Consider the following 13,212-nt stretch of genomic DNA (forward strand, 5'->3'; position numbering starts at 1 on the left):
GTAGTAGACGCGCTCTACCAGCTGATCTGTCATTCCAGAGTTCCACGAGCTACCGTGCAGTTACTTCTTGGTTTTAAGTTAATTATTTTTTGTAGAATTCTAATCATGTCTGCGATCATCAGGAAGATAATCAACACCACTAAAGCGCCAGCAGCTATCGGGCCGTACAGGTAGGTGGGCTGTGCAGAATTTATCACACTGTTAATCTGCATGTGTTGAACTATTGTATCAAATCAAATCAAATTGGTCGCATACCCATATTTAGCGCATGTTATTGCGGGTGTAGCGAAGTGCTTGTGTTCCTAGCTCCAACCGTGCAGAAATATCTAACAATACACACGATCTAAAAAGTAAAATAATGGAATTTAGAAATATTAGGACGAGCAATGTTGGGGTCCTGAGTATGTATGTGTGTGTGTATATTATGTGATGGGATGTATGGACAGTATATGGATAGAATATGTAGTATATCTGAAGAATAGTATATTCTTGTTTGTGTTCTCTGTTTGCATTTATTCAGCAAGCAACTGTTTTGAACATTGTCTGTTCGTGTGTCTGCACAGGGTACAATGAATCACACATGCTGTGAAGGGACATTTGCGCGGTCTTAACGTAGGGGGTGTCACCCTTTTACCCAATAATCGTGGGAGGTGGAGCTCTGGCGCTACTGTAAACTGCAGAGAGAGCTTTTGGTTTTATTTCAGGTTAAAGTGCATTTTGACTGAAGGCCTGTGACTGGCAGAGTTGGCACAGAGGGTATGTGTTGGAATGGAGCAGTCTGTGGACTGGCACTGTCGTTGCGCACTCTACGTTCCCTTAAAAGCCTATTGTATTACATGACAATCAGAAATAAATAGTCTCCAGTATGGTTGCTCAGTTTAACCAGTAGGTGGCAGTAAAGTATCAATTTAGATTTCTGGAAAGTCAAACTACAGTGTTAATTGTGTTCTGGATGGAAAAGACTGAGGAAATGTATATGTTTTGCTTCATTTAGATAGCAGTAGTGTTTTAGTATGTCTATAATATCTTGAATGTGACAGAGATAACATTTCACCTGCCCCTATGTCGTTACATATCTTATCAGCTGTCCTGTCCTATGTTCATATTCATTGTGCTCTCTCCCAGCCAGGCGGTGGTGGTGGACAGGACCATGTACGTGTCAGGCCAGCTGGGGATGGACCCTGCCTCTGGTCAGCTGGTGGAGGGGGGGGTGCAGGCTCAGACCAAACAGGTGAAGCTTAGAACCCCTCCTCCTCTCTCTCAGTTACAACCACAAGACATAGAACAGGGATGTTACAACCACAATACATAGAACAGGGATGTTACAACCACAAGACATGGAACAGGGATGTTACAACCACAAGACATGGAACAGGGATGCTCATGTAGCAGACGGGGAACTCACTCCTCGGACTGAAGTGTCTCCGCTTGCGCTGCTGAATAGCTAACTTTTCAGTGGTGCGACTGGGTACGACGCTTTCAGGAGGTCGGTCATGTGTGTTTGCGAGGCAGATGTCCTGGGTTCGAGCCTCGGTATTAGCCGAATCGGGAGGAAGCGGTACTCGCTAAGCAAGCAGCGCGACATCCTTTACACTCATTCGATATCAAAGTTAATTGAAAATGAACTTCCTACAGTTTGAATCAGGAATAGGATGCTACTGTGCCCTAAACAATCTCATCTCTATTTCCATCCCGTACAGGCTCTGGTGAACATGGGGGAGATCCTGAAGGAAGCAGGGTGTGGATATGACAATGGTAAGAAGGTTATGTGATAGAATGTTATTTTATGGAAAGTTGTATTAGATGTTTGTAAATTGTATCTAGCAAAACTGATTTTTTATTTTCCCACAGTGGTAAAAACCACGGTTCTTCTGGCTGACATGAATGACTTCGTCAGTGTAAATGATGTCTATAAAACATGTAAGTTGAATTTCTCTGAATATTCATGTTGTTGGGATCCTTCTTATTAAATCTCTGAATATTGATGTTGTTGGGATCCTTCTTGTTGAATCCTCTGAATATTCATATTGTTGGGATCCTTCTTGTTGAATCCTCTGAATATTCATGTTGTTGGGATCCTTGTTGAATCCTCTGAATATTCATGTTGTTGGGATCCTTCTTCTTTAATCCTCTGAATATTCATGTTGTTGGGATCCTCCTTGTTTAATTCTCAGAATATTCATGTTGTTGGGATCCTTCTTGTTTGTTATGCAGATATTTATTAGACATCTTCTGTTGGTTATATCTGGCACTTCACATAGTGTCCATAAGGTGTCACTGTTGCCCAAGAGACTGAGTATGGTATGTAAGGAAGCCGGATGATCATTTTTGTGTATGTGGCACTTCACTCGAGTAAGTTTGAGCACTGCCATGACAGTGACTGGAGTTACCTTCATACAGATTCAGTTAGCACACTATCTAAAACTCACTAACCTGATTGACATACTGTGTCTGGCTACGTGAGACTAGCCCCCTATAACTTAAACTGCATGTAAGCTAGGTTGCGAGAAAGGCCTTTATTAGTATGGTTCCAACTGAATACTATCAGCTCCATTTCCAGAGCACATACCTTGTTAGTCTGCCATTTTAATGGCAGTGAGAGCTAGGAGACCCCTGCTGAAGAGATAAGGTGTGTGACAACTCTGCTTTAGACCCACCTCCCACCTCTGATAGGCCCCCTACACCAGTAGACCCACCTCCCACCTCTGATAGGCCCCCTACACCAGTAGACCCACCTCCCACCTCTGATAGGCCCCCTACACCAGTGTCTGTAGAGAGGTCTAACTCTCCTATCATTACAGTACAGAGAGGAGTGTCTGGAGAGAGGTCTAACTCTCCTATCATTACAGTACAGAGAGGAGTGTCTGTAGAGAGGTCTAACTCTCCTATCATTACAGTACAGAGAGGAGTGTCTGGAGAGAGGTCTAACTCTCCTATACTCTCCTATCATGTGTATTTTTCTGTGTTTACTGTAGCCATATTGTATGTACTGCATGTAGATTGTTTAAATTAGTCTGTCTATATTCTGTCTTTATATATTGTCTATTGCTGTCATCACATTTACATTTAAGTCATTTAGCAGATGCTCTTATCCAGAGCGACTTACAGTTAGTGAGTGCATATATTTTCATACTGGCCCCCGTGGGAAACGAACCCACAACCCTGGCGTTGCAAGCGCCATGCTCTACCAACTGAGCTACAGGAAGCACCACTTCACCAAGGCATTCCAGGTACAGTGCCTTCAGAAAGTATTCACAGTCCACACCCCTTGACTTTTTCAACATTTTGTTGTTTTACAACCTACATTTAAGATGGATTACATGTTTATTTTATTTTTTTACACTGGCCTACACACAATACCCCATAATGTGAAAGTGGAATTATGTTTTTAGAAATGTTTACAAATTAATTTAAAATGAAAAGTATTCAACCCCTTTGGTTATGGCAAGACTAAATAAGTTCAGGAGTAAGAATTTGCTTAACAAGTCACATAAGTTGCATGGACTCACTCTGTGTGCAATAATAGTGTTTAACATGATTTTTTAAATTACTACCTGATCCCCACACATACAATTATCTGTAATGTCCCTCAGTCGAGCAGTGAATTTCAAACACAGATTTAACCACAAAGACCAGGGAGTTTTTCCAATGCCTCACAAAGGAGGGCACCGATTGGTAGATAGGTAACAAAAAAAAGCAGATTATTAAGTATTAATTACACTTTGGATGGGGTATCAATACACCCAGTCACAACAAAGATACAGGCGTCCTTCCTAACTCAGTTGCCGGAGAGGAAGGAAACCGCTCAGGGATTTCACAATGAGACCAGTGGTGACTTTAAAACAGTTACAGAGTTTAATGGCTGTGAGAGGAGAACTGAGGATGGATCAACAACATTGTATACTGAACAAAAATATAAACGCAACATGTAAAGTGTTGGTCCCATGTTTAAAATAAAAGATCTCAGAAATGTTCCATATCCACAAAAAGCTTATTTCTCTCAAATTTTGTGCACAAATTTGTTTACATCCTTGTTAGTGAGCATTTCTCCTTTGCCAAGATAATCCATCCACCTGACGGGTGTGGCATTTCAAGAAGCTGATTCAACAGCATGATCATTACACAGGTGCACCTTGTGCTGGGGACAATAAAAGGCCACTCTAAAATGTGCAGTTTTGTCACACAACACAATGCCACAGATGTCTCAAATTTTGAGGTAGCATCAAATCAAATCAATTCAAATTGTATTTGCCACATGCGCAGAATACAACAGGTGTAGACATTACAGTGAAATGCTTACTTACAAGCCCTTAACCAACAATGCAGTTAAAAAAGTAAAAAAATTAAAGCAAATAACTAAAGAGCAGCAGTAAAATAAAATAACAGTAGGGAGGCTATATACAGGGGGGTACCGGTACAGAGTCAATGTGCGGGTCACCGGCTAGTCGAGGTAATTTAGGTAATATGTACATGTGGGTAGAGTTAAAGTGACTATGCATAAATAATAAACAAAGTAGCAGCAGCGTAAAAGAGGGGGATGGGGTGGGGGGGCTGTGCAAATAGTCTGGGTAGCCATGATTAGCTGTTCAGGAGTCTTATGGCTTAGGGGCAGAAGCTGTTGAGAAGTCTTTTGGACCTAGACTTGGCGCTCCGGTACCGCTTGCCGTGCGGAGGCAGAGAGAACAGTCAATGACTAGGGTGGCTGGAGTCTTTGACAATTTTTAGGGCCTTCCTCTGACACCGCCTGGTATAGAGGTCCTGGATGACAGGAAGCTTGGCCCCAGTGATGTACTGGGCCGTACGCACTACCCTCTTGCGGTCGGAGGCCAAGCAGTTGCCATACAAGGCGGTGATGCAACCAGTCAGGATGCTCTCAATGGTGCAGCTCTAGCACTTTTTGAGGACCCATGCCAAATCTTTTCAGTCTCCTGAGGGGGAATAGGCTTTGTTGTGCCCTCTTCACGACTGTCTTGGTGTGTTTGGACCATGATAGTTTGTTGGTGATGTGGACACCAAGAAACTTGAAGCTCTCAACCTGTTCCACTACAGCCCCGTCGATGAGAATGGGGGTGTGCTCAGTCCTCTTTTTTTTCCTGTAGTCCACAATCATCTCCTTTGTCTTGATCACATTGAGGGAGAGGTTGTTATCCAGGAACCACACGGCCAGGTCTCTGACCTCCTCCCTATAGGCTGTCTCATCGTTGTCGGTGATCAGGCCTACCACTGTTGTGTCGTCGGCAACCTTAATGATGGTGTTGGAGTCGTGCTTGGCCATGCAGTCATGGGTGAACAGGGAGTACATGAGGGGACTGAGCACGCACCCCTGAGGGGCCCCCGTGTTGAGGATCAGCGTGGCAGATGTGTTGTTACCTACCCTTACCACCTGGGGGCGGCCCGTCAGGAAGTCCAGGATCCAGTTACAGAGGGAGGTGTTTAGTCCCAGGGTCCTTAGCTTAGTGATGAGCTTTGAGGGCACTATGGTGTTGAACGCTGAGCTGTAGTCAATGAATAACATTCTCACGTAGGTGTTCCTCTTGTCCAGGTGGGAAAGGGCAGTGTGGAGTGCAATATAGATTGCATCATCTGTGGATCTGTTGGGGTGGTATGCAAATTGGAGTGGGTCTAGGGTTTCTGGGATAATGTTGTTGATGTGTGCCATGACCAGCCTTTCAAAGCACTTCATGGCTACAGACATGAGTGCTATGGGTCGGTAGTCGAAAATGTCAGTGAAAACACTTGCCAGTTGGTCAGCGCATGCTCGGAGTACACGTCCTGGTAATCCGTCTGGCCCTGCGGCCTTGTGAATGTTGACCTGCTTAAAAGTCTTACTCACATCGGCTACGGAGAGCGTGATCACATAGTCATCCGGAACAGCTGATGCTCTCATCCATGCTTCAGTGTTGCTTGCCTCGAAGCGAGCATAGAAGTGATTTAGCTTGTCTGGTTGGCTTGTGTCACTGGGCAGCTCGCGGCTGTACTTCCCTTTGTAGTCTGTAATAGTTTTCAAGCCCTGCCACATCTGACGAGCGTCAGAGCCGGTCTAGTACGATTCAATCTTAGTCCTGTATTGACTCTTTGCCTGTTTGATGGTTAGTCGGAGGGCATAGCGGGATTTCTTATAAGCGTCCGGGTTAGAGTCCCGCTCCTTGAAAAAGCGGCAGCTCTACCCTTTAGCTCAGTGTGGATGTTGCCTGTAATCCATGGCTTCTGGTTGGGGTATGTACGTACGGTCACTGTGGGGACGACGTCATCGATGCACTTATTGATGAAGCCAGTGACTGATGTGGTGTCCTCCTCAATGCAATCGGAAGAATCCCGGAACATATTCCAGTCTCTGCTAGCAAAACAGTCCTGTAGCTTAGCATCTGCGTCATCTGACCATTTCCTTACTAACCGAGTCACTGGTGCTTCCTGCTTTAGTTTTTGCTTATAAGCAGGAATCAGGAGGATAGAATTATGGTCAGATTTGCCAAATGGAGGGTGAGGGAGAGCTTTGTACGCGTGTCTGTGTGTGGAGTAAAGGTGGTCTAGAGTTTTTTTTCCCCTCTGGTTGCACATTTAACATGCTGGTAGAAATTAGGTAGAACGGATTTAAGTTTCCCTGCATTAAAGTCCCCGGCCACTAGGAGCACTGCCTCTGGATGAGCATTTTCCTGTTTACTTATGGCCTTAAACAGCTCATTGATTGCAATCTTCGTGCCAGCATCAGTTTGTGGTGGTAAATAGACAGCTACGAAAAATATAGATTAAAACTCTCTTGGTAAATAGTATGGTCTACAGATTATCATGAGATACTCTACCTCCAGAGAGTAAAACCTTGAGACTTCCTTAGTATTAGATTTTATGCACCAGCTGTTGTTTACAAATATACACAGACCGCCACCCCTTGTCTTACCGGAGTCAGCCATTCTATCCTGCCGCTGTAGCGTATATCCCGCCAGCTGTATGTTATCCATGTCGTCGTTCAGCCACGACTTGGTGAAACATAAGATATTACAGTTTTTAATGTCCCGTTGGTAGGATAACCGTAATCTTAGGTCATCCAATTTATTTTCAAATGATTGAACATTGGCTAATAGGATTGATGGAAGAGGCAGTTACTCACTCGCCGTCGGATCCTTACAAGGCACCCCAACCTACGTCAACGATATCTCCATCTCTTTCTCATGCGAATGACAGGGATTTGGGCCTTGTCGGGTTTCTGTAGGATATCCTTCGCGTCCGACTCATTGAAGAAAAAATCTTCGTCCAATACGAGGTGAGTAATCGCTGTCCTGATACCCAGATGCTCTTTTTGGTCATAAGAGACGGTGGCAGAAACATTATGTACAGAATAAATTACAAATAACGCAAAAAAACACACATAATAGTACAATTGGTTAGAGGGCTGTAAAACGGCAGCCATCTTCTCCGGCGCCATTTCAAAGCATGCAGTTGGCATGCTGACTGCAGGAATGTCCACCAGAGCTGTTGCCAGAGAATTTAATGTTAATTTCTCTACCATAAACCACCTCCAATATCGTTTCAGAGAATTTGGCAGTACGTCCAACCGGCCTCACAACCGCAGACCACGGTCCTCCACATTCGGCTCCTTCACCTGCGGGATCTTCTGAGACCAACCACCCGGACAGCAGATGAAACAGCACAACTGAAGAATTTCTGCACAAACTGTCAGAAACTGTCTCAGGGAAGCTCATCTGTGTGCTCGTCGTCCTCACTAGGGTCGTAACTGACTTCAGCCTGGTTCCTCTCTAGGTTTCTTCCTAGGTTCCTGCCTTTCTAGGGAGTTTTTCCTAGCTACTGTGCTTCTACATCTGCAATGCTTGCTGTTTGGGGTTTTAGGATGGGTTTCTGTATAAGCACTTTGTCACATCTGCTGATGTAAAAAGGGCTTTATAAATACATTTGATTTGATTCAGTGGTTAAATGCTCACCTTCGATGGCCACTGGCACACTGGAGAAGTGTGCTCTCCTCACAGATGAATCCCTGTTTCAACTGTACCGGGCAGATGGCAGACAGCGTGTATGGCGTCATGTGGGCAAGTGGTTTGCTGATGTCAACGTTGTGAACAGAGTGCCCCATGGTGGCGGTGGGGTTATGGCAGGGGCAGGCATAAGCTACGGACACAATCGCATTTTATCGATGGCAATTTGAATGCACAGAGATACCGTGACGAGATCCTGAGGCCCATTGTCGTGCCATTCATCCGCCGCCATCACCTCATGTTTCAGCATGATAATGCACGGCCCCATGTCACAAGGATCTGTACACAATTCCTGGAAGCTGAAAATGTCCCAGTTCTTCCATGGCCTGCATACTCACCGGACATGTCACCCATTGAGCATGTTTGGGATGCTCTGGATCGACGTGTACGACAGCGTGTTCCAGTTCCCACCAATATGCAGCAACTTCGCACAGCCATTGAAGAGGAATGGGACAACATTCCACAGGCCACAATCAACAGCCTGATCAACTCTATGTGTCGCACTGCATGAGGCAAATGGTGTCACACCAGGTACTGACTGGTTTTCTGATCCACGCCCCATACTTTTTTTTAAGGTATCTGTGACCAATAGATGTATATCTGTATTCCCAGTTGGTGAAATCCATAGATCAGGGCCTAATTTATTTATTTCAATTGACTGCATGTTGCGTTTTTGTTCAGTGTAGTTACTCCACAATACTAACCTAATTGACAGAGTGAAAAGAAGGAAGCCTGTACAGAATAAAAATATTTCAAAACATGCATCCTGTTTGCAACAAGGCACTAATGTAAAACTGCAAAAAATGTGGCAAAGCAATTAACACTGTATTCAGGACAAAAAGTTATGTTTGGGGCAAATCCAATAGAACACATGACTGAGTACCACACTCCATATTTTCAAGCACAGTGGTGGCTGCATCATGTTATGGGTATGCTTGTAATCGTTAAGGACTGGAGAGTTTTTTTAGGATAAAAAAGAAACAGAATGGAGCTAAACACAGGCAGAATCCAAGAGGAAAACCTGGTTCAGTCTGCTTTCCACCAGACACTGGGAGATGAATTTACCTTTCAGCAGGACAATAACCTAAAACTCAAGGCCAAATATACACTGGAGTTGCTTACCAAGAAGACAGTGAATGTTCCTGAGTGGCCGAGTTACTGTTTTGACTTAAATCTGCTTGAAAATCTATGGCAAGACCTGAAAAAGGCTGGCTAGCAATGATCAACAACCAATTTGACAGAATATGAAGAATTTTGAAAAGAATAATGTGCAAATGTTGCACAATCCAGGTGTGGAAAGCTCTTAGAGACTTACCCAGAAAGACTCACAGCTGTAATCGCTGCCGAAGGAGATTCTAACATGTATTGACTCAGGGTTGAATACTTATCTAATCAAGATATATTGTTAGTGTTTAATGTTTCATAAAGTTTTTACAAATGTTAGAATTTTTCTTCCACTTTGACATTAAGAGTATTTTGTGTATTATTAAATACATTTTAATCCCACTTTGTAACACAACAAAATGTGGAAAAAGTCCAGGGGTGTGAATATTTTCTGAAGGCGCTGTACATGTAAATGTTCTTGGCTAATAAAGGTCATTCTGATTGTCATTCTAGCACACTAAGCACCCCATAGCATCACAATGCCCCTCACATTTCACACAACCTCTCTCTACCGTATAAAGATCATTATACTGAATGTCCCGGGAAAACTGTGAATGCTGATTTTCATATCCAGGTGTTAAGTCTTGTGCCAGATCTACAGTATGTAACCATGTTTGTGTTCCTCTCCTTTTAGTTTTCAGCAGTAACTTCCCAGCTAGGGCCGCCTACCAGGTCGCTGCTCTGCCCAGGGTGAGGATCTGACGGTTTCTATGACGATACAGAACGTAACCATGTGATGTTACTGACAACAAAGCTGAGAAGTACCTGAACACTATATTTGTCTGTTTCTCTCTCTCTCAGGGTGGGCTTGTAGAGATTGAAGCTGTGGCTGTGCTGGGCCCTCTGACTGACGGGTCTTGATGTAACTTACACGTCAGCGACAGAACAGGAAGTAGGGGGAAAATCAACAAATCCCATGACCCATAAAATGATGTGCCATCACAATACCAGCGTACAGTGAATAATTTCCATAGGTTCATTTCCTGTTTACTTTATTATTGTTTTAAAAATAGTCCAAATAATTAATAGGATTTATGTAGCGCTTTTCCAAATGATTAAAGCACTGAGTGTGTGAGTTCATTGTAAAATAAATATAATTGTGACATTTGAAGAAGACTAACTGTTGCAGGTTCTACAGTATCATTCTTAATGGCCCTTGAGGTGTGACCTACGTGATAAGGTAATGGTCGAGGTCCTTCCCGACTAAATGTTCCTGCCTAAAAATAGTTGCACACCACGTCATCAACTGTGCAGTCGGGCATCTGATGACTATATCATATGATGTGGTTAGCTGACATATTTAATACTTATCCAGACTGCTATATCATATGATGTGGTTAGCTGACATATTAAATACCTATCCAGATGACTATATCATATGATGTGGTTAGCTGACATATTAAATACCTATCCAGATGACTATATCATATGATGTGGTTAGCTGACATATTTAATACCTATCCAGGCATTGTAAGATCTGGCATGTGTCTGCAGCGTAGTCGGGCAGGAATCCAACCTGTGTATGCTGCTTGCCATGGCATTATAGCCTGCCACCCCTCTCTCCCCAGCTCCAAACCCTTCCTCTCTCTCTCCCCAGCTCCAAACCAAACCCTTCCTCTTTCTCCCCAGCTCCAAACCCTTCCCCTCTCTCCCCAGCTCCAAACCAAACCCTTCCCCTCAGCTCCAAACCAAACCCTTCCCCTCTCTCCCCAGCTCCAAACCCTTCCCCGCTCTACTCAGCTCCAAACCAAACCCTTCCCCTCTCTCCCCAGCTCCAAACCCTTCCCCGCTCTACTCAGCTCCAAACCAAACCCTTCCCCTCTCTCCTCAGCTCCAAACCAAAGCCTTCCCCTTTCTCCCCAGCTCCAAACCAAACCCTTCCCCTCTCTCCTCAGCTCCAAACCAAACCCTTCCTCTCTCTCTCTCTCTCCAGCTCCAAACCCTTCCCCTCTCTCCTCAGCTCCAAACCAAACCCTTCCTCTCTCTCTCCAGCTCCAAACCCTTCCCCTCTCCCCAGCTCCAAACCAAACCCTTCCCCTCTCTCCTCAGCTCCAACCCAAACCCTTCCCCTCTCTCCCCATCTCCAAACCAAACCCTTCCCCTCTCTCCTCAGCTCCAAACCCTTCCCCTCTCTCCCCAGCTCCAAACCAAACCCTTCCCCTCTCTCCCCAGCTCCAACCCAAACCCTTCCCCTCTCTCCCCATCTCCAAACCAAACCCTTCCCCTCTCTCCTCAGCTCCAAACCAAACCCTTCCCCTCTCTCCTCAGCTACAACCCAAACCCTTCCCCTCTCTCCCCATCTCCAAACCAAACCCTTCCCCTCTCTCCCCAGCTCCAAACCAAACCCTTCCCCTCTCTCCTCAGCTCCAAACCAAACCCTTCCCCTCTCTCCTCAGCTACAACCCAAACCCTTCCCCTCTCTCCCCATCTCCAAACCAAACCCTTCCCCTCTCTCCTCAGCTCCAAACCAAACCCTTCCCCTCTCTCCTCAGCTCCAAACCCTTCCCCTCTCTCCCCAGCTCCAAACCAAACCCTTCCCCTCTCTCCTCAGCTCCAAACCCTTCCCCTCTCCCCATCTCCAAACCAAACCCTTCCCCTCTCTCCTCAGCTCCAAACCAAACCCTTCCCCTCTCTCCTCAGCTCCAAACCAAACCCTTCCCCTCTCTCCCCAGCTCCAAACCAAACCCTTCCCCTCTCTCCTCAGCTCCAAACCCTTCCCCTCTCCCCAGCTCCAAACCAAACCCTTCCCCTCTCTCCCCAGCTCCAAACCAAACCCTTCCTCTTTCTCCCCAGCTCCAAACCAAACCCTTCCCCTCTCTCCCCAGCTCCAAACCAAACCCTTCCCCTCTCTCCACAGCTCCAAACCAAACCCTTCCCCTCTCTCCACAGCTCCAAACCAAACCCTTCCTCTTTCTCCCCAGCTCCAAACCAAACCCTTCCCCTCTCTCCCCAGCTCCAAACCAAACCCTTCCTCTCTCTCCCCAGCTCCAAACCAAACCCTTCCCCTCTCTCCCCAGCTCCAAACCAAACCCTTCCCCTCTCTCCACAGCTCCAAACCAAACCCTTCCCCTCTCTCCACAGCTCCAAACCAAACCCTTCCTCTTTCTCCCCAGCTCCAAACCAAACCCTTCCTCTCTCTCCCCATCAAACCCAGTCCAGGTATTAGTAAACAAAGCTTTATTTCAACTGTACAGACAGTTAGTGCAGAATACACAAAGCTCTTATCAGAATGAATATATTACAGAAGAACAGCGACCACTGTTTCAGGGTCTGCTATGGAAAAGAAAAAAACTTTTGAATCCTATTGTCCATCACACACAGTCACACACACCTACTAAAATCACAGTCTCTCTACAATGGCATGCAGAGCCATTGTTAAGTTCAGGGGGAGGTTTACAGACTGAACCCTTGGGGAATGCCAGCTAGCTATTAAGATACTCCAAAGTTGTTGTTCAGGATGGACCATATTCCTGTGGCTGTCCATCTAATACCAGGACCATTCCATCTAATACCAGGACCATTCCATCTAATAACAGGACCATTCCATCTAATACCAGGACCATTCCAGAATCTTTATTCTTTGCATTCTACCCGGATGTGGTTGTAGAAGGTAGAGGAGCTGCAGTGTGTCTATGTGCTGGCTCAGGAGTGTGTCTGTGTATGAAGGTAACAGAATATTCCCAGGTGAAGAGAGAAGAGGTAAAGTGGAAACCTACAAGTGACAGCTCTTGTAACACCATGTTATGATAAACAACAAAGGTAGAAATCTAAGTTTAAATAACACTGAATCCTTGAATCCCAAACTTTTCAATGGTTCAACATATCCCCTTATCTACAACACTACATTTGGTACATCATGTCCTCCTGCATAGATCAGGAGGCCTCCTCAAACAGACAGACTCATCATGATTCTTTATATAGTGACATATTGGTACATCATGTCCTCCTGCATAGATCAGGAGGCCTCCTCAAACAGACAGACTCATCATGATTCTTTATATAGTAACATATAGAAACAAACAAGGTGAGAAGGAGAACTAACAGACAGTTGACAAAACATTAA

The 13,212-nt window shown here is 45.0% G+C and overlaps 1 protein-coding gene across 1 annotated transcript; it reads left to right on the forward strand.

Annotated features, from left to right (window-relative positions):
* Positions 1-12: 12 nt before the first annotated feature.
* LOC121585434 (2-iminobutanoate/2-iminopropanoate deaminase) lies at positions 13-10,269 on the forward strand. The gene is made up of 6 exons (XM_041901782.2): positions 13-170; positions 1,126-1,231; positions 1,701-1,755; positions 1,852-1,920; positions 9,784-9,839; positions 9,951-10,269. The coding sequence occupies exons 1-6, from the start codon at positions 106-108 to the stop codon at positions 10,008-10,010; spliced, it is 411 nt and encodes a 136-aa protein (XP_041757716.1). The 5' UTR covers positions 13-105; the 3' UTR covers positions 10,011-10,269.
* The last annotated feature ends 2,943 nt before the right edge of the window (positions 10,270-13,212 follow it).

Source organism: Coregonus clupeaformis, chromosome 17 (genome assembly GCF_020615455.1).
Source record: "Coregonus clupeaformis isolate EN_2021a chromosome 17, ASM2061545v1, whole genome shotgun sequence".
Taxonomy (NCBI): domain Eukaryota; kingdom Metazoa; phylum Chordata; class Actinopteri; order Salmoniformes; family Salmonidae; genus Coregonus; species Coregonus clupeaformis.

Coding starts and splice junctions, on each gene's coding strand:
- LOC121585434 (XM_041901782.2), top strand. CDS start 106: ATGTCTGCGATCATCAGGAAGATAATCAACACCACTAAAGCGCCAGCA. Junction 1,232..1,700: donor TGCAGGCTCAGACCAAACAG/GTGAAGCTTAGA, acceptor CATCCCGTACAG/GCTCTGGTGAACATGGGGGA. Junction 9,840..9,950: donor AGGTCGCTGCTCTGCCCAGG/GTGAGGATCTGA, acceptor TCTCTCTCTCAG/GGTGGGCTTGTAGAGATTGA.